A 22,305-nucleotide genomic window follows, 5' to 3' on the forward strand; every position below is an offset into this window, starting at 1 on the left:
TAATGGTAATGTTAATTAGAGCGTTGCAGGATGGTTTAATTGTCCCTGTGAAAGTCATTGACATGCAAATAAAAATTGTTATTAGCATATTGCGACATGGTCAAGATTATGAATATTGTGTCGTTCACAGGGACGAGCAGTTCTTTTTCTGTGTTTCAAACTGCTACCTAGTGAGATGCTTGAATAGGTAAATTACGTGGTGAAAGCATATGGGCTTTCTGGTTGGTCGGTTTTGAAATATCACTGTGTCTTCATCCAATGTGAGGAAAGGAGAGCAGCAGATTCATTTCATTATAAAGAAGCAGTTAACAGATCGTTGTTTCTGAAGTGTATGACTATTCACTGGCAGCAACACTTTCTACACAGACACTCGCTCCGTTACTACGATTATTTTCTACTTGGTGGGGTAAATGAATGAAATATGATGACTCTTCCATCAGCATTAAGAGAAACTCTGCTCCCGGGGCTGGTGGCTACAGCATTCAGCCAGACACATACAGGAATCAGTAAGTACACTGTTACAAGGATACCTTGCTTGTTGCTCTATCTCGTCCTTGTTATTGCAAGTCGTGGTTCCTAGGCTGGGATTTTATCATATGGCTAGAAATACAAGATAAACTCGCTGTCACTTCTCTTCACTATGTGACCCTCTAATGCTTGACATACTAGGCAAAGAGTATTCCTGATGCTTTGACAGCAACTAAATTAGCACTTCGTGTCAACTATTATTCAACTATAATATTCAAATTTTATCATTTTTCTCGATGGGTGTCTTATATCATTGGGTGTCTTTTTCGGTAAAAAATTTGTATGAAAATACAGTGTACTGTTGCTACAATGAATAGATTTTGTTTAATATTGTGTTAATTGATCATTTCCTTGGTCATTTATAGCTGTTCTAACCATGAAATCAATAATTGAATTGTTAAATATTATTGATAGTGGAATAGGTGTACATAGATAGATAGAATGAGTGGGGAATGATAGATAGATAGATAGATAGATAGATAGATAGATAGATAGATAGATAGATAGATAGGTAGATAATAGATTGATGTTGACAGATGATAGATAGACAATACATTGATACTGTAAATAGGTAGAAAGCACAATATTTATCCCTGTTTTCTTAAGATGCCTTCTGTTTGCATATTTATTAGTCTATTTTATGATTTTCTAATTTTAAGTCTAATAATAGCAATTAATTAAAAGTTGAAGGCAAACGGATTTTTTTCTTACTGCTAACTCGACTCACCCAATTAGACTGTTTCTGTCCATAAATTCTTCAAAATACACAATTTGTACAATTTGTTGTTGTTTTATTAAACTCCTTTGCAGATGTGGTTTTAATTGTCGATGCAAGTAAGCGCTGTTTCTACCGTTACCTCATGGTCTGATATCAGATCCAGCAAATGCATTTCCATGGTAACTGTTTAAAGAAGTTAAGCAGCGGGCGCTCAGCTTGTCTGACATTAGAATAAAATATAACTATGTCATTATTCCACTGTTAGAAAATGTGCTCTGAGAAATTCTTGATTTGCTGGAGTGTTGGACATCACTGTTTTTAATGATGGTTTTGAATTCTCAACTTTTGGTGGATACTTGGTAGAGACGGAACAGGGATTGGTTAATATTGTGCTGTAAAGGTTCGTAGAGGAAAATTTATTTGTATGGCTGGGGAGACATGCTTGGTTTGTGGTGACAATGCACTTGTTGGTCACAATACCAGGGTTTAACCACAATAAGTGCATGGGTTGTAATCGCATATGGGCCCTGGAGCCTAAAGGGCATAAAAAGTCCATTTGGCTTACGCAAAAATACTTGCAATAATTGTGGGCCCTGTTGGAGCCTTTTGCATTGGGATCCATGAGCTTCAAGTTACGTCACTGCACAACACACTTCATAGACACCGTACTTGAATGTATCACTTTGAAAATTTATTTTTGTTTCACTTGCTTATATAGAACCATTAATTTCACTGTGCTTTGCAAAGAACATGACTGTCCACATTGGGACTCAACTCACAATCTAAATTCCCAATAAGTTAGGAGTGTGTGAGAAAATCTGAGGAAACCCATGCAAACTTCAGCAGAACACACAAACTCCTTGCAGATGTTGTTCTTGGGGGGATATGAACCCAGGACCCCAGCACTGCAAGACTGCAGTGCTAACCAGTAAACCACCATGTTGCCCTGTGCAGGTTGCCAACACTTTAAATGTTACTACAAATCAAGAGTATTAAACATAATGACTGCAACTGCTATGTTGGCCATGTCTAGAGAGGACAATCTTTACTGATGTAGTACAATTACACGTAGCTGAACTTCAATAAATACACAAGGGAAAGGGGAAAGGTTCTTTCCACTTTCTCAGTGGTATATCTACCAAAGAGATAGATCACAACACAAGTAAGTCCAGTTGGCTGAGGGGGACAAAAGGCCCCTTAAACCCTCTAAGGACTGAGTAATTTCTCATTTTTGCGCTTTCATTTTTTAACTTTCCTTCTCCCAAGAGGCATGACTTTTTCACTTTTTTTCTGTCGAAATAGCCACATGAGATCTTGTTTTTTGCAGGACGAGTTGTAGTTTTAAGTGATACCATTCATTTTACCAATGTTCTGAAAAATAGTAAAAAAAAAGTTCCAAAAGCAATCCTGCCAATGTATTTTGGGTTTTGTTTTTACAGCATTCATTGTATGGTAAAAATTACCTAGAAATATTATTTAGGTCGTTTTAATTATGGCATTACCAAACTTGCATAGACTTGTTTTTTCATTTAAATTGTAAAAAAATTATTTAGAAATGTGTAAAAAAAATGTTTGGTTTCTGTTGCTTTTTTCCAAAACGCTAACATTTTTTATTTTTCTGTCAATGGCGATTGCTTTCTGCTTGGCAAGTTGATACCACTTTGGTGTACATTTGATGTTTGCTTTTTATTATACTTTTCTTTAAGTAGTGTAGTGACCAAATGCAATTCCGATGTTTCAATTTTTTTTTTTTTCGTTACAGTGTTTACTATACTGGTTAATTAATTTTATACTTTGGTAGACTTCTAAAGAGGAACTTTTACACATGTGGAAGTTTTAAATATGTTACGTACTTTCTTTATTTTTAACTAGTGAAAAGGGGAGTGATTCACATTTTTATATTTTTTAAACCTTTTACTTTATTTTTTAGTCTCCTTAGGCAACTTCAACCTGTGATCTTTTGATTGCTTGTTCTATAACCTGCAACACTACAGTATTTAGTGTAAATCATCCTCTCCTCCGTCTCCTGGACTTTACAGGAATACCAAGATGGCAGCCATGGTAAACAATCAGTATCTATCAGTCAGGATGCGGATAAAAGCTCCATTTAAAGCTGCTGGCAGAAATTGACAGCGACATTTAAATGGTAAATAGTAACGACCAGAGCTTAGCTCCAGCCGCTACTGTTAGAGGCACATGCGAGCTTTATAACACAGCCAGCATCTACCTCATGTGGGGTGGGCTCAACTCCTAAACCTGCTCTATACACATTGACCTGTTCCATGATGCATATCTTCATCGTGGGGCATTAAAGAGTTAATAAAAAATGCACCTACCAGTATTAACAATGGCTTACAGTAGGTGGGTGATCCTGTTGCTGGTATTTCAATGGGGCACTGGAGCTTCAAGTTACATCTCTGGACCATGGCACTACAACAGAGCCTGTGGTAAATGCCTGTGTGGCACTGAACTAAGAGTCAAAGAATAGCATTCTGTTCACCTGAAATCATCACACTTGGCTTACTGCATACAGATTTATATAGAGCCCACTGAGTTCAACAGGAACTATACTATACAGTCATGGCTGAAAGTGTTGGTACCCTTGAAATTTTTCCAGAAAATGAAGTTTTTCTCCCCAAAAAATATTGCAGTTTGTTATACAAATGTTTATTTCCTTTGTGTGTATTGGAACAACACAAGAAAAACAAAAAAAAAATGCAAATTGGGCATCATTTCACACTAAACGCCAAAAATGGCACAGACATGGCAACCTCAACTTAATATTTGGTTGCACACCCTTTGGAATAAATAACTACATTCTATCACTTCCTATAACCATCAACAAGCTTCTTACAACTCTCAATTGGAATTTTGAACCACTCTTCTTTTGCAAACTGCTCCAGGTCTCTCATATTTGAAGGGTGCCTTCTCCCAACAGCAATTTTAAGATCTCTCCAAAGGTGCTCAATTGGGTTTAGTTTCGGACTCATTGCTGGTCACTTCAGAACTCTCCAGTGTTTTGTTTCCACCCATTTCTGGGTGCTTCTTGAAGTATGTTTGGGGTCATTGCTTACTGGAAGACCCATGACCTAGGACATAAACCCTGCTTTCTGACACTGGGCACTACATTGCAATCCAAAATCCTTTGGTAATTTTCAGATTTCATGATGCATTGTACAAAGTCAAGACACCCAGTGCCAGAGGCAGCAAAACAACTCAAAATATCTTTGAACCTCTACCATATTTGACTTCAGGTATTGTGTTCTTTTCTTTGTAGGCCTCATCCCATTTTCAGTAAACAGTAGAATGATGTGCTTTACCAAAAAGCTCTATCTTGGTCACATCTGTTCACAAGATGCTTTCCCAGGAGGATTTTGGCTTACACATGCACATTTTGGCAAACTGCAATCTAGCTTTTTATGTCTCCGTGTCCACAGTGGGGTCCTCCTGGGTCTCCCGCCATAACACTTCATTTAATTCAAATGTCGACGGATAGTTTGTGCTGACACTGATGCACACTGAGCCTGCAGGACAGCTTGAATTTCTTTTGAATTTCAATTGGGGCTGCTTATCCATCATCAGGACTATTCTGCATTGCAACCTTTCATCAAATTTTCTCTGCTGCCCACGGCCAGAGAGATTAGCTACAGAGCCATGGGTTGTAAACTTCTTGATTATATTGGACACCGTGGACAGAGGAACATCAGGATCTCTGGAGATGGACTTATAACCTTGAGATAATTGATATTTTTCAACAATTTTCAGGGCAGTTCATGCTTGAAATAAAGTTGTTTACCCACATTTTTGGAAAGGTGGACAATTTTGTCCAGCCCATTTTTGGCTTTTAGAGTGACGTTATGTCCAATTTGCCTATTTTTCTCATTTTTTTGTGTTGATCCAATACAAACAAAGGAATTCAATATGTGTATAGCAAAACATGTGCAATTGCAATAATTTTCTAGGAGAAATACTTCATTTTCTGGAACAATTTCAAGGGTGCCAACACTTTCGACCATGACTATTACATCTGTAGTATTGCAGAATTAGAGAGCCTTGAATGATAAGTACCCCAGAGAGTTAATGAGGCAGATTTATCAAAACTGCAAGAAACACTATGTTTGTTATCTTGAACAACCAATTAGTGTAGCTTTATTTTTACTGGAACAGTTTTAATATTGAAAGCTGAGCCCTTATAAATGAGGTGTATGTCTTATTCATTATATATACACTGCTCAAAAAAATAAAGGGAACACTTAAACAGCAGAATATAACTCCAAGTAAGTCAGTCTTCTGTGAAATCAAACTGTCCACTTAGGAAGTAACACTGATTGACAATCAATTTCATATGCTGTTGTGCAAATGGAATAGATAATAGATGGAAATTATTGGTAATTATCAAGACACCCTCAATAAAGGAGTGGTTCTGCAGGTGGGGACCACAGACCACATCTCAGTACCAATCCTTTCTGGCTGATATTTTGGTCACTTTTGAATGTTGGTTGTGCTTTCACATTCGTGGTAGCATGAGACGGACTCTACAACCCACAGAAATTGCTCAGGTAGTGCAGCTCATCCTGGATGGCACATCAATGCGAGCTGTGGCAAAAAGGTTTGCTGTGTCTGTCAGCGTAGTGTCCAGAGGCTGGAGGCGCTACCAGGAGACAGGCCAGTACACCAGGAGACGTGGAGGGGGCCGTAGGAGGGCAACAACCCAGCAGCAGGACCGCTACCTCCGCCTTTGTGCAAGGAGGAACAGGAGGAGCACTGCCAGAGCCCTGCAAAATGACCTCCAGCAGGCCACAAATGTGCATGTGTATGCACAAACGGTTAGAAACCGACTCCATGAGGGTGGTATGAGGGCCAGACGTCCACAGATAGGGGTTGTGCTCACAGCCCAACACCGTGCAGGATGCTTGGCATTTGCCACAGAACACCAGGATTGGCAAAGTCGCCACTGGCGCCCTGTGCTCTTCACAGATGAAAACAGGTTCACACTGAGCACATGTGACAGACGTGACAGAGTCTGGAGATGCCGTGGAGAGCGATCTGCTGCCTGCAACATCCTTCAGCATGACTGGTTTATCAGTGGGTCAGTAATGGTGTGGGGTGGCATTTCTTTGGAGGGCCGCACAGCCCTCCATGTGCTCACCAGAGGTAGCCTGACTGCCATTAGGTACCGAGATGAGATCCTCAGACCCCTTGTGAGACCATATGCTGGTGCGGTTGGCCCCGGGTTCCTCATAATGCAGGACAATGCCAGACCTTATGTGGCTGGAGTGTGTCAGCAGTTCATGCAAGATGAAGTCATTGAAGCTATGGAGTGGCCCACCCATTCCCCAGACCTGAATCCGATTGAGAACATCTGGGACATCATGTCTCGCTTCATCCATCAACGTCAAGTTGCACCACAGACTGTCCAGGAGTTGGCGGATGCTTTAGTCCAGGACTGGGAGGAGATCCCACAGGAGACCATCCGCAACCTCATCAGGAGCATGCTCAGGCGTTGTAGGGAGGTCATACAGGCACGTGGAGGCCACACACAATACTGAGCCTCATTTTGACTTGTTTTATGGACATTACACCAAAGTTGGATCAGCCTGTAGTGTGTTTTTCCACTTTAATTTTGGGGGTGACTCCAACTCCAGGCCTCCATTGGTTAATAAATTTGATTTCCATTGATGATTTTTGTGTGATTTTGTTGTCAGCACATTCAACTTTGTACAGAACAAAGTATTCAATGAGAAGATTTCATTTATTCAGATCTAGGATGTGTTATTTGAGTGTTCCCTTTATTTTTTTGAGCAGTGTATATACATTATATTGTTTTCTAATTTGTGTTTTTCAAGCTTTTAAACAAGAGTGCTGGTAAGTTCATATAGAATATACATAAATGAAAAAATAAAAATACCGTAGCATGTGGTGTTCTTAGTATTTGAATCTGCAATCTCATTATATTTATGTTGGCCAACAAAATACAATATTTGTGTTGATAGCAAATATGTATGAGAGCAAATTACCTTTAATTAAAAGTTAATGTATCGCCTATATTTTTCAAATTAAAATGATGCATTTTTTTCTCAGATTTTTTATTTATGGTTTCATTTACATAATTACTAGGACTGTCAGTTTGCCCGAGCTGCTGCTCTAAGATGTGGGCAGTAATTTGGAGATTTTTGTGAGCATGCCCTGTGATGTATGCAAAGGTGAATGTGTAGGAAATGGGAGGAAGTGCAGGGTGATCATCAGATATTGCTAATGTTGGATGTAATGTTATCTACCTCCGGCTTTACAACTGACATATGACCTGTTTTGTATTTCTGTGTGATGATAATGACATGACTACTGAAAAAGTGATCTCTACAGAACAGATGTCAGACTTCCATGAGGCTCACCGATCAATGTGAAGACTGTAATATTTCATATTTTACTTTAAAGTAGCGGTTCGGCATCACATTTTATTTGTGACCGCTGAAGCCAATCACTATATTAATTTATTTTAGCAATTTTCCATAAAATCCTCAATTATAAACTTGATCATGTGAAAGTGAAAAGGACACATGGTTTCCACACATAGTAATACATTTTTTTGCATTTTGGCTCAATATTTACCTTTGTACATGATGATAAGTATGAGTGTAATGTTGAAAGAGGGGTAGATCCACAATTTCAATTGACTAGGAAGGTGAAAAATCTGCACTGGAGTAAACGTTCATATACTTATTTATACCCTTTGTCTTTTTCCTTAAAGGGATTATCGAGGACTATCATAATAGTAATTACATTGTTTCACTATGGGCCGGAGAATGAACAGGCAGATCGTTGCTACCTACCTGCTTGTTTCCTTCTTGCAATACAAGAAGGAAAATTAAAGTGTAGAAGAGGAACACTTAATCACAATGTTAATGTACACCCCTACAGACATGGACAAATTTGTTCTTACTGTCAAGGTTAAATATTCAGTCCTAAAGGCAGAGACATATACTCATACCTCATAGCCTCATAAATTGGGGTCCTACTTCTCTTCTGTGAAGCAGCTGTTATTTTAACAACCAGATTTCTTCCAGATATTTTTCATAGAAGGTGCTAAAATTGTTTAAGACACATTATAAATTTGGTGCCACTATTGTACTGTGCTTCTTCGCATGAGACAGGAAAGAATTCAGCTGTATTTAGCTGAGCAAATCTCACTCATTGCTGAGAAATTCTTCTTACCACACTCCTTGCTCTACATAATATAGTAGAGACTAGGGACGATGGAATCCATCCACAGCAAATTACATTTGATTCAAAGTTCAAGATATTTGCAGGTCACATGATCTTGCTCAGCCAAACAGAGGGGGGACTATCACAGGCACTATAAAAGAGGAGGGCAAGGTAAGCAATGGCCTCTTTAGGGTTTTATAGTCTAGGGCAGTGATGGCAAACCTTTTAGAGACCACCTACCCAAACTGCAACGCAAAACCCATTTAGTTTTCTCTAAGTGCCAACATGGCAATTTAACTTGAATACTGAGGTTTTAGTTTAGAAAAACAACTTATATATTAACATCTTTTTTTTTGTCTTAAATGAAAAACATAATAACAGAATAGTAGAACTTTCAATGATACAAACAACTTTCATAGGTACTGTTCGGAAAGCACTGTGTTATGGGTGCTCTCAGGAAGGCACTGTGTTATGGGTACTCTTCAGAAGGCACTGTATGCTGGCTCCTTGTCTCCAGGGCAAGTCAATCTGGTGGTCTCCGGCTAGCCAGGGAGCAATAATATCTCATTATTTGGCCACTTGACTACTAGGCCTGTTACAGGGCGTCAGCAGAAGCACATCTGATGATGTTTTGTTCCAGTCACATGAAGTTTTAGCGGTCAGTGCTCACTTGCTCCTCATACTGTGTCAGCACCCACCCCTTCTTGCTCCCCATACTGTTTCTGCATCCATACCCTCCCTTGCTTTACATACTGTGTCCTCAAATTTCTTCCTCCCCATACTGTGTCCGCACCCATCCCTTCCATCAGTCTCCATATTGTGCCCTGAAATTTTTCCCTCCCCCCTCGCTCCTCATACTGTGTCCGCACCAACCCATACATGCTTCCCACCCCGCTCCACATACTGTGTCTGCACCCAACCCTTCCTAGCTAAACCAAACTGTGTCCTCTCCACTCCTTTGCTCTCCAGATTTTGATGTGCAATCTACCAGTAAAAGACCTTGTGCGTATATACCCTTAGGCCACACTCACTCGTTCAGTATTTAGTCAGTATTTTACCTCAGTATTTGCAAGCCAAAACCAGGAGTGGGTGAAAAATGCAGAACTGATGCACGTCTGACTGTTCCACTTTCGATTTTAGCTTACAATTACTGAGGTAAAAAACTGACCAAATACTGAACATGTGAATGTGGCTTTATGCTGGTTTTAGACATCTGTCTATGATGTCCGGACCAGCTGCAGATCTCCCGGCCTGATTCAACACCCTTATGCATGTCTATGAGGAGGTTGAGTTTGGGTCAAGAGACCTGCCGTCATTCTGGACTTCGCAATCTGAACACAGACTTTGAAAGTCAATATCTGAAACTGGCCATAGACAACATTAGGAAATGTGCCTCATTGCTTTTGTTGCCTATAGCAACCAATCACAGTGCAGCTTTCATTTTTCAAACTGCACTGATAATATGAAAACTGTACTGTGATTGGATGCTCTGGGCAATGTGAGCAGTTTTAATTTAGACTGAGTATCCCACTGATTATGGACTCAATTGCAGTCACGTAGCAGAATCCCATTCACAGCAGCGCTACGGCAAAGCTCCAGGATAGATAGATGGCTAACCGCAGGCTCTTGGGAATTGTAGCTCCTGCTCCTGCCATGCCTTATAAAGCAGCGCTCCCAAAAGACTACAAGACCTGGCGAGTGACATCAACAGTGTGATCACATGACCTGATCATGGTGCTGATGTCACCCTGACCCAGCGGTCAGGGCTTCAATTGTACTCGCATCTGAAAGACGTGAGTGCAATTGATTGCTGGGAGCCAATGCGCTTCACCTTCTCTGAGCCGGCTGTCAGCTTGACAGCTGACTCAGAGAACGGTTGGCTCCCAGAAAAGGCTATAGTGTTAGGGCGATAGCACGTGCCAACAGACAGGGCTCAGAGTGCCATAGGTTCGCCATCACTGGTCTAGGGATAGGGCGCACAAATGATTACTACAGCTAGGTTTAGAAAGGCCTAAATCAGAATGTTATGTACTAATGCAGCACTGAAGAACATAGAAAAAGCGTGTGGTTGTCTCAGTCTATGGCCATGTTCACACGTTCAGTATTTAGTCAGAATTTTACATCAGTAATTGTAAGCCAAAACCAGAAGTGGAACAATCAGAGGAAAAGTATAATAGAAACACGTCACCACTTCTGCATTTATCACTCACTGCAGGGCTTACTCATGTAAAATACTGACAAAATACTGAACGTGAGAATGTGGCCTATGAATAATAACATACAGATTCAAGTCATAGGGGAGTGCTGGTCTGGCAGATTCTGTGTGACTGTGAGTTGACTGATCCGTGTTATACTGCCGTACAGCGCATTAATTAAACTATTTTTTTTCTTCATTTTTGAGGTACCACAAATAAGGATGACAGTTTCAGTCCCCTCAGTCCTAGTTTTCCTGTAGAAGAAAAATGCTGAAACTCAGGCTTATCTGTCTGAGAAAGTGTGCTTCATGGTTTTTGAAATGGACAAGCAATAAGTGATATTCATTTTTGCATTTGTTCTACATTTTTTTTACTTATAAAGGTTTTTTTTTTAAGAAAAAAAGTAGAATTTCAACATTCCAGAAATTTAAATGCAAGTGTCTATCACACACACAAAGTCTGTGTGTTTTTAAAAAAAAGTTTCATTTTTTTTGCACACTTGTTGTAAATGTCCAATATTGCAACCGTACATGCCACAAATATACAGTAGCCTATTGTAGGCCTTTCGGGATATTTATCTGCCAAGCCTTTCTTGGCAAGTTCTTTTTGTGAAAGGGGTGTATTTTTTTTTATTTATTAAAAATAAAGAACACATTTTGCTTTTTGCATACCTTTTTTACTAATCCAAATTAGCAACCGTACACCCAACAGCAATACTGCAAGCTGGTACCTCATATTCCGTTTTGTGCGTTTACCTACCATTGTAGCAAACATGGTATTAAGTTTTGTCAAGGGAGGGTTAGAATATTGTATAAAATAACAAAAATATTTAGACAAAAATTATGGCCACAATTTACTTTGGGCATACCTGTCTTACTAGTCTATTTGTATCTACTAGCAACCACACCTCTCATAAAAATACTGCAGGCTGATGCCACAGTTTACTTTCCATGTGTGCACATATCTACCAATGTGGCGTTCTTAGTTAAGGCTTTTTATAGGGCAGGGACTTAGAATATTATGTAAAATTAAAAAATATATATTTAAAATTTTTTACACATATTTTACTTTTGGTATACCTATTTTACCAGTCAATTTTAGCAACCATACACCCTCCAAAAAATATTGCAGGCTTGTGCCATAGATGACTTTCCGAGCATATACCTACCTATCAATGTAGCATCCTTGGCTATGGCTTCTTGGTAAGGAGGTAGGGTGCTTAGAATATTGCCTTAAAAAAATATATGTATATACACACATTTTATTTTTGCATACCTATTTTACTAGTCCAATTTGACAACTATACACCCCACAACTATTCTGCGGTCTGTTGTCTCATTTGGAAAATGTTTTACCTGGCTTGTTGTTACATCATCATTATTGGCCGGGAGATTTAATTGCATTAAAGAGCTCTCAAAATGGGTTTTCTACAGTCTTTGGAGACCTCACATGTCTTTTTTGGGGAAATTAGAGGGTTTACAGCATTGAACTACACTGTGAATTAATGTTTTTGGAAAAAGTGGTCGGACCTGGCTAATTAAAATTTCAAAAGATTCGATCATCTCAAGTAGAGACCTTGGTTGTGTCAATGACATATAGAGCACCAAGTCTTTCACATCCTTTCTACTGTTCCTAGAAATAGCTCATCACAGCTCTTGCTCTCTTGCTAACTCTGCTGTCCACTTTGCTTTCCTGCTTACGGTCCTTTGCTTTTCACTTACAATAAGTCATTAAATTTTCTTTTAAAGAAATCTTTGTGGTATGATTGGATATAATTTCTTTCAGAATATTTAGTGTATAGTAACCTACAAAAAGAATCCAAGCTGTTCCATAAACACCTTTAAACATTAGGCAACATGTCTGAGAGATGCAGCCTAGTTTACCACCAGTAATCAGTCTTTATCTTGGTAAATTTATGCACTTTGCATTCATTCCGAAGACATACTGAACTTATCGCTTTATATTTGGCCATAGTCATGTTTTAAAATGGCAATGGTCTTATGCTTCCTAGGATTAAAATACAGAATAATAGCCTCTATTATACAGTACAAGTGTATTAGTTGCAGTATTTAAATGGCTTCTGTAAGTACTGGAGGAGGAACTTTGATTGAAAGTGCTATTTTAAGAGATTAATTACACTAGCTGCAACAATTATGTTTTATGAGCAGATCTTTGAATATGAGAATATAACGAGACTGAGAAAAGAGATGATTGGATTGTTACAAAATCAGATACTATATTATCCTTCCAATCTTAAGAGTCTGCAAAATGTGATTTTGAAAAACAAATCAAATTTAATATAGAGGGTAGAAATAAAATAATTAAGGAACAAAGTTTGAAAAAATTTTCATTCAGGCACTTATTTATATTAATCACAGAGAAAGTGTTCTATTGATGTATTTACTTTTTTCATAATATATCTTTAAGGGGATACAAAGCTCACTACTTTACATTGCATAGCTATAGCGTTAAATTGTACCTATCATTTCAGGTAACTTTTCCGAATAGTCTATTGTGTCTGTATAGTAAGATTAACACTATTTTTAGCCATTATTTAATTTATCTTACAGTTTTATGCGAGTTTTTCCCTATGTAGGCTCTGCCTCTAATTTCCAGTTTTCTCTAAGATGGTGGGTGGAGACTAGCTGCTGTGACATCTAATGTCACAGGAATGTCGCCGGTCTTTGTGAAGTGGTGCTCTTCGTTTTGGAAACAGTACAGAAGTACAGCATGTTGTGTGTTCCAGTACTGAACAATGACAATAATTTAAAATCTGATTTTACCGAATAAGGGTCTCTTCCACATACCTCCCCTTGGTGATCTTAGATGGGGCTGGTCAATGGGATGCAATCAGGTCCACAAAAAATTAGGAGATCTCCAACCTTCAGGATATCTGAATCCCTGGAGGTCCTAGGTGGGAGATATTAATGCCATATTACCTATCATGATTTTAGTTTTCATTAGATAGGAAACATTGCATATACAATGTATCTATCGGTTCGATATTAATTCCGGGCTGATGCGCACACCGCACAGTTATGTAAGTAAATGCGTTACATTCGCCACTTTGTCACGATGCAGAAAATGCCTCCCATAACTATAGGACCTATGCCTGTCACAAAAAAAAAACAATATTCATAACAGGACACTAGTGTTAGAATGTCTGACATCCTTGGCCCAGTGTTGCTTTAAAGAGTGGAAACTTAATTACCCAGGAAAGGAAATTGTCTCCTCCCAGCCTCCGTATCTGGACTTCATGTCTGCTCTCCATCAGATAAGCTACTTCAATTACCTATTCACAGCAGGGAGTCATAGATGAACAGGGGTCAGGTGGAGTGTTTAGAATGCTAGCTCTTGTTCCCTTTCCAAGATGTGATGAAGCCATGTTTCAATGCTCAATATGAGGGTGACGCATGGATAGCACTCGTATGTGAAAAACTGATGCATGAAGGAACCCTTATCCAAAAAATGGTGAATAAACAGAGATCTGTATTACACTTTTATGGTGTAAAAGAAAAATTGAAAAGTTTGGAAAATGCCATTTTTCTAAAAGTTTTGTGACTTTTGGTTGTTATATTCAGTTTCAGTCAAGGCTGTGGATAAAAGCTATGCAAATTTCCTTACTCTCTGGGATTCTAGTCTCAGCTTATGATTAGCTGGGATGGCAAGACTTCACCTGTGTGCCTCATGCCACACAAATCACATCTGCCAACCCAGCTAATCATAAGCTGAGCCAGAGGGTAAGGAAATTTGCATAGTTCCTGTCCACGGCCAGAGACTACTGTCCTGATGCATGGACATGGAATCCCCTGCTGGTTGGATTCTGCTGCTGGACCTGGATGTCCCCACAGCCTCGGACTCCGTGTCCGGGTTTAGTGTCTTCAGCCAAGGCGAGCTTTCTAGCTTCCAGCCTCTGGCACTCGCTCCTGCTCCTACAGAGCTCCTGTTGTCACTTTCCCTGTGTCTGCTGTCCTCCAGACCTGACTGCGTCTCTGTCTGGGACTTCACTCTAGGCTTTGACTGCTCTGCTTGTTCTGCAGGCTCTGTCTGTCTTAATTCCGCCCCAGACCCAGTTTATAAGGGCAGATTCCTCCCCTCCCAGGTCTGGGTGGGCCGTGTTGCATGCTTAGGGCTCCTGACCAGAGAAACCTCCCACTTTCTCTCAGACATAATATTTCTATTACTGTGGCAACCAGACCCCTGGGGTGCCACATTCCCCCCTAGTAAATTTTAGTACTCCGGGACTAAACACATTTTTAAAGAAACATAAATACAGGGTATAACAATAATACAATAACATATTTACAAGAAGCTTTAGTTCTTTAAAGGTCATGGCTTGTCTGTAACCGGGTGTCCATATCACCCAAGGTGAAGTTTGTGAAACTAGAGGGTGTCCATGTCACCCAAGGTGAAGCTTTAAGCGAAGTAGGGGACCTGTCCAAAGCAAACCCCTTGCGTTGGCCTTGGGCGTGGCTGCAAGGCTGGAGCTAGCTACTTTGGGCCGCAAGGAGGCCACGCCAGACAGGTTTTCTCTTCCGCGGCCGTCTTCGCAAGAGGCACCAAGGTGCAACTATCTACAAAATTGTTCCGGTTATCCAGCGTCCATAACCTGTTAGTCCAAAGAAATCTGCAGGGTAACTGAGAAACATAATTAATAACAGGCAACACACATAAACCATAAACAGTTAAACAGATAAATTCACAGTGCATTAGTTTAGATTTTCCAGCATCTGACCTCTAGTGACTCTAGTGGACCTACGGAGCTCACTAACTGGTCCTGCACTACAGGGTGTAGGAGGTGTTATTGGCAAGCTGGGCAGCTGTCTGCGCACTCTTTGGCTCACTAGGGGCACGGCAGGCTCACTACTAGCAGAGGGTTGATCCTCCTGCGCTGCTGGTGTGGACTCTTCTGCCTCCTGGGCCGGCTGCTCTTCCAGCTCTACCTGGTCTTCTGTAGGCACTTGAGGGGCTGGCTGGAGAAAGGTGAGGACAGGCACCACGATAGCGTTGTTTACTTGTGTCCAGGACCGGGGAAAGTCTCCGAGTACGGTGCTGATCATTTCCTCCTTTTCCTCTACGGGTTGAGGGTCTTCCTGATCTTCATCCGTGCTTTGCAACTTCTCGGGGCACTTTTTCAGGTGGTCTCTGGAGACAGTGGCTGTGGTCTCTCCTCCATCCTTGCTGATGACGTACACCTTTGGATTATTGTGGCTTGAGGGCAGTACGGTGTACGGGTCCTTTTCCCACTGGTCGTCCAACTTATGGAGCCGCCTTTTTCTTTTCAAGACCTGCTCTCCAGGTACCAGGGGAACAGCGGGAGCATGTTGGTTATAAGTCCTCTCCTGCCTTTCCCTTGATTGACAGAGACTTCGCTCGACGCTCTCCTGTTCTTTCCGGTACTGCTGCTGCCGTTCTGTATCCCAGTCTGCTTCTGGCGAGGTGTCCTCGGGTATCAGGACTCCCATATCCAGGTCAACAGGCTGCTTACCAGGTCTTGCTCGCATTAGGTAAGCCGGGGTACAGTTGGTGGAACCTACCGGGATGTGGTTATACAGGTCCACCAGATCGGGCAGTTTCTCAGGCCACAGACTGCGTTCTTCCAGGGGCAATGTTTTTAGCAGATCTATCACCACCTGGTTCATCTTCTCGCAGAGTCCATTGGTTTGGGGGTGATAGGGCGTTGTTCTTATCTTCTTGCAGCCATACAGGTTGCAGAACTCCTGGAAGACTTCCGTTTCGAAGGCTGGTCCTTGGTCCGTCAGCACTTGGTCCGGGTACCCTTGTGGGCGGCAGAAGTGCAGCTGGAAGGCTCTGGCAGCTGTCTGAGCCGTCAGGTCTTTGACAGGGACCACCACCAGGAACCGGGAGTAGTGATCCACGATGGTTAGGGTGTAGACATACCCGCTTCTGCTTGGAGCCAGTTTAACATGGTCCAGAGCGACCAGTTCCAGCGGCTGCCTGGTGATGATGGGCTGCAGGGGAGTCCTCTGGCTGGCACGGTCCCTTCTTCTTAGATTGCACGGGTCACAGTCTCTACACCACCTCTCAATGGCTCCTCTCATGCCTATCCAGTAGAACCGTTCACGCAGCAGGAACTCCAGCTTCTTCCATCCGAAGTGCCCTGCCCCATTGTGGTAGGCCTCCAGCACCATAGCTGCGTCCCGCCTCGGTACCACAACCTGCCAGATCAGTTCATGTGTCCGGGAATTGACCATTCTGCGACATAACTTCTCCTTGTAGAGAAACAGTCTGCTCTTCTCCGTCCACAGTTGCTTGGTCTCTTCCGGAGCGTCTGGGTCCAGGCGGGCGTCAGCCTGGGTCAGCATCTACTTCACCAGATGGACTGCGGGGTCACTGTCTTGCGTCTCCGCCCAGTTGTAGTGGGGTAAGGGGTTGAACGTAGCAGATCGCTGGCCTCTCACACGGTGGGAATACTGGGTAATCCCATGACGGTGAAACGCAGGGAGTTCGATCTCTTCCAATTCTTCTGGATCCTCCCCTTCGTCCGGTAGGTTTGGCATCCTGGACAGGGCGTCCGCGTTGGTATTGGAGCGTCCTGCCCGGTATTTGATTGTGAACTCATAATTGGGCAGGCGGGCCATCCATCTCTGCTCCAGGGCACCCAGTCTTGCAGTGTCCAGGTGTGTCAACGGGTTGTTGTCCGTGTACACGGTGAACCTGGAAGAGGCAAGGTAATGCTTGAAACGTTCGGTTACTGCCCACACCACTGCCAGGAACTCTAGCTTGAACGAGCTGTAATTCTCAGGGTTTCTTTCCGTGGGTCGCAGTTTTCGGCTGGCGTAAGCAATTACCCGTTCTCTCCCCTGCTGGATCTGGGACAGTACGGCCCCCAGCCCGATGTTGCTTGCGTCCGTGTGGAGGATAAAGGGCTGGCTGTAATCAGGGTACGCCAGGATTTCATCCCCCGTGAGGGCCATCTTCAGCTGGCGGAAGGACTCCTCTTCCAGCTTTTCCCATTTGAAGGGTTGCTTCTGGTTTTTGGCCTTCCTGGACTGGCCTATCAGGAGGTCCTGCATAGGAGCTGCCTTCTTGGTAAAACCGGGAATGAATCTTCGGTAGTAGCCTACCAACCCGAGGAACTGCCGCACTTCCTTTATGCTGGATGGTCTTGGCCAGTCCTTAATCACGGTGATCTTGTCAGGGTCGGGGGCTACTCCGTCAGCACTCACCACGTGTCCCAGGTACTGTACCTTTGGCTTCAGTAGATGACACTTCGAGGGTTTTACCTTTAGGCCATAGTTTGCCAGGGCTTCAAACACTTCTGCCAGGTGTTCCAGATGGTCCTCATAGGTCTTGGAATAGACGATGACGTCGTCCAGGTATAATAGGACCGTCTCGAAGTTCCGGTGTCCCAGACAGCATTCCATCAACCGTTGGAAGGTTCCTGGTGCGTTGCAGAGCCTGAACGGCATACAGTTAAATTCGCTGAGTCCCATCGGGGTGGTGAATGCAGTTTTCTCCCTGTCCGCCTCTGCTACAGGAACCTGCCAGTACCCGCTAGTGAGATCCAAAGTAGAGAAGAAGTTAGCAGATTTTAATGCAGCTAAGGACTCTTCTATCCTTGGTAACGGATACCCATCTTTGTGTGTGATACGGTTGACCTTCCTGTAGTCTACACACATTCTCATGGTGTTGTCTTTCTTTTTCACTAAGACTAGTGGAGCTGCCCAGGGGCTACAGCTGGCCCTAATTACCCCAGCCTCCTTCATGTCTTTTAGCATCCCCTTGGCGTGTTGATAGTATGCAGGGGGTACGGGTCGGTATCTCTCCTTTATAGGAGGGTGGTCTCCCGTGGGGATGTGATGTTCTACCCCCTTTACTCGCCCGAAGTCTAGCGGGTGTTTACTAAATACTCTCTCGTACTCTTGAACCACCCGGTAGACTCCCTGTTTTTGGTGTCAGGGAGTGGAGTCAGTACCCAAATGCAGTTGCTGACACCAGTCCTCCATTGGTTTCTTAGAGCCGTTACCTTCCTCTGGTTGAGATGGAGGCAACGGTTCCACGGCCTGTACAGAGTTCTGGTTGATGGTGAACAATTTGGCTAGCGTGGCATACCGGGGCAGGTATACTTCTCTCTCCCCGATATTTATGATGCAGACGGGCACCCTCCCATGGCGTACTTCGACCACCCCCTGTGCTGTCAAAATGGTGGGCCTACTGTCTGAGTAGATGGGTTCTACCATTGCTTGGTAGTCTCTACCTCTCAGACCAATAGCTGCCCGGCACCAAATCATCATCTCACTTTTTTTGGGGCATGGCAATAGGGAACGGGTCACACATTCTCACGCTACCTATCTCACCACCAGATAGTTCCACTTGTTGCCGCTTCATCAGTGCCCGGATCTCTTTTTGGAGCACATGCTGCTGGCTGGAACTGGCGTTCTTGGCAACCTGCTGCAAAATAAGAATCACCTCTGCAAGACAGTTTTCAATTACGTTAGTACCTAGGGTTATTTTTGGGTGATTCTCGCGACGGTCAATGTCCACAATGATCAGTCCTTGTGCCGGCAGTTCAACTTTACCAACCTTGATGGTCACTTCTTTAAATCCTATCTGTGGCACGGGCTGACCATTGCTGGCGATAATGCTCAGGTCGTCATCTGGGTAGCGGGTTATGTCCGAGTCATTCCAGTACCGCTTGAAGAGCACGTACGGGATGGTGGTGACCTGTGACCCGGTGTCCAGTAGGGCACTCATAGGAATGCCGTCCAGTACCACAGGCAAGACCGGACGTCCCCCTACGTACTTGTCACGCCAGTTCGATGGGCCTGATGATCTTAGGCCTGGGGGTTGGTCCTCTACCCCAGGTTGTGCCCGTTTAAATGACAGTACCTTGCCATATGTCCGGGTTGATTGCAGCGGCGGCAGATGGGTCGTCCGTCCTCGTTGTATCTGTCGCTGGGTCTCCCTCTGGCCGGTGGGGTCCTCCTCAGTCGGCGCCACGGGACGTCCTCCGGTCCGGATGCCAGCTGGACCTTTCCTGGAGAGGAGACCTGTAAAGACTGCACAGTTCTGGTTAGCGCGGCAACGCTCTTAGTCAGCTCTTGGACCTGATGGTGCAGGTCTGTTCGGGTTATTGTTCAAAGCCTGCGCATCAGCTCCCACAGGCCCTGCAGACAAGGGCGCCTTGTCCTGGTGATAAGTGATAGCAGGGCGCCTGTGTGTCACAGCGCCACCTGGTGCCGGTTCTCGGAGCACCTGGATGGCTCTGTCCTTGAACTGTGCAAAGTCCAGGTCAGGGTCCTGTAAGGCCATTGCCCGCAACTGGGTTCGGTGGGCATTGCACAGTAGACCCTCAATAAATTGTTCGGTCAACAGCTTGTCTTCATTTCCCACGCTATCAGGGTCTGCCTGCTTAATGGCTCTCAGGGCCTCTTGTAGGTTTAGAGCATAGTCTCTTATACTTTCATGTGCCCGTTGTTTGCACCTGTAAAATCTGAGCTTTATTTCGGCTGAGGTTCGGGTATCAAATGTGTCTTTCAGCCGGGCTAGTATTTCTCTGACAGTCCTCTTCTTCCCAGGTGACCAGGACTTTACCTCCCTTTGGGCTGCCCCGATTAACTGGGCCACCAGAATGCTCACTTTTTGCTCTTCTGTGAGGGGGTATACCTGGAAGAGGCTATCAAGTCTTTCCCTAAAGTCGCTCAGGGTATGTGACTCCCCTGAGTACTGGGGTAGCCAGGTTGCCCCCAGGATATAGGGCATGGTGAATGGCATGACCGCTGCAGCGGTTGCGCTGGCGGCCGGTGTGGCGGTGGAGCTCCCCTCGGTGTCCGACATTCTCCTTCCCCCCTAGTGGACCGTGGCCTACCTTGCGATGCTCTTCTTCCGTAGGCCGCGGCTCCGCAGTCAATCGTCGGGGTCGAGGACCTGGTGTCTCGCTCTGATGACGTCAGCGTCGCTCTTCCTCCCTTCCAGGACCTTGTGCAGCGTCAGTGCGTGGGGCGGAGCTTTGGGTCTCGCGCGCTTTCGGCGTCCACGCCCCTCTTCTTCCCGTGCGGCGTCCTGAAGATGGCGTCCGAAGGCGGGAAGCAGCTGCGGATGGCGGGAAGACAGCAGAAGATGGCGGGAAACGACCCAAGATGGCGTCCGATGGCGGGAAACGGCTCCGGACGGCGGGAAACTTCACCACAGGTAAATACAAAAGTATTTTACAGGCACGCAGTACCCGGTGGTTGCGTGCACGAAATCCTGCCGACTACGCCAAAGTTGACGCGCCCCCTGGGCCTGTGCTGTGCCGGGAATACCCGGAGCCAGATCGCTGGGGGTTGTAGTCCTCCGTGGCTGTGACCCGGTCCGTGCCCAGGGCGGTCAAACCAGTGGCAGTATTAGTAATGTGACAAATGTCCGACTACGCCACCCGTGGATTGCGGTCAGTGGGGACCACCGCTGCGCTGCAGACCGCTGAGGCTGATATTGTATGCGCAGCCAAGTATGGGATAACTCCCAACGGGAGAAGTATTGCCTCAGGGCAGCTAGTGTGGATGATGGGAGTGATGGTGTGAGCGTCCCAGTGCTAATGGTGCTGGTGTGGCGATGAAACACAGAGACGTGTGGTGCAGTTCAGGGTCTTTACTGATGGTATAATGCAGACCCTCCCGGGAGTACTGGTTAGCAGTAGGGGCCTGGTCAGTCTGTAAGCAAGTAGGATCTCCCCTGGCCAGGTGGAGTTGTAGGCCTCCCCGACTATCTGCACTCTTTCCTGGCTACCTTGCTCTATGCTGGTAGAAGTAGCCCACGTCCCTGAGTATACCGTGTGGTGCTCACCCGTATGGCCGGTGACTTGGGGCCTTCCGTTAGCCTCCGCTTCACAATGGCGGTGCTGGTCCCTTGCTTGTGACCGTGCCTCCGAGCTTCTAAGGCCAGAGGACATGGAATCCCCTGCCGGTTGGATTCTGCTGCTGGACCTGGATGTCCCCACAGCCTCGGACTCCGTGTCCGGGTTTAGTGTCTTCAGCCAAGGCGAGCTTTCTAGCTTCCAGCCTCTGGCACTCGCTCCTGCTCCTACAGAGCTCCTGTTGTCACTTTCCCTGTGTCTGCTGTCCTCCAGACCTGACTGCGTCTCTGTCTGGGACTTCACTCTAGGCTCTGACTGCTCTGCTTGTTCTGCAGGCTCTGTCTGTCTTAATCCCGCCCCAGACCCAGTTTATAAGGGCAGATTCCTCCCCTCCCAGGTCTGGGTGGGCCGTGTTGCATGCTTAGGGCTCCTGACCAGAGAAACCTCCCACTTGCTCTCAGACATAATATTTCTATTACTGTGGCAACCAGACCCCTGGGGTGCCACATGTGCATATGTAGGTACATCTAGAAATGTGATGATCTAGAGACACACAGAATAACATAATTGTTCTTAACAGGAATTAGAGGAAGACATGTCATTAAAAACCTATCTTGCAGATAGATCCTTTAAAATGATCTTTTAGTAGGTTTTCTTGCAATGACAACGGACTGTCTGTGATGCTGTTGGTTGAGAGAGATCAAAAAAAGACTAGATGTCTAAACTTTATTTCTGAAGTATTAATAATATAACTCAAACTGAAAAAAAGGATGGCTAGACAAGTTTGAGTATAGCAATTCCATAAGAAGAAAAATTCTTTACATACAAAACCACGGTGTAACAAGGTATGCCAACACCAGATT

The 22,305-nt window shown here is 44.1% G+C and overlaps 1 protein-coding gene across 1 annotated transcript in view; it reads left to right on the forward strand.

The window, feature by feature from the left end:
• Positions 1 to 323: 323 nt before the first annotated feature.
• The window catches only part of ARHGAP24 (Rho GTPase activating protein 24), a 1,313,999-nt gene continuing 1,292,017 nt past the window's right edge, over positions 324 to 22,305 (forward strand). The window contains exon 1 of the mRNA XM_073637122.1: positions 324 to 506. Within this exon, the coding sequence (XP_073493223.1) occupies positions 422 to 506 (85 nt within the window). The 5' untranslated portion in view covers positions 324 to 421. The remainder of the gene's footprint in view (positions 507 to 22,305) is intronic.

Source organism: Phyllobates terribilis, unplaced genomic scaffold, assembly GCF_046119375.1.
Source record: "Phyllobates terribilis strain yellow unplaced genomic scaffold, ASM4611937v1 Scaffold_1__5_contigs__length_1240528914, whole genome shotgun sequence".
NCBI lineage: Eukaryota > Metazoa > Chordata > Amphibia > Anura > Dendrobatidae > Phyllobates > Phyllobates terribilis.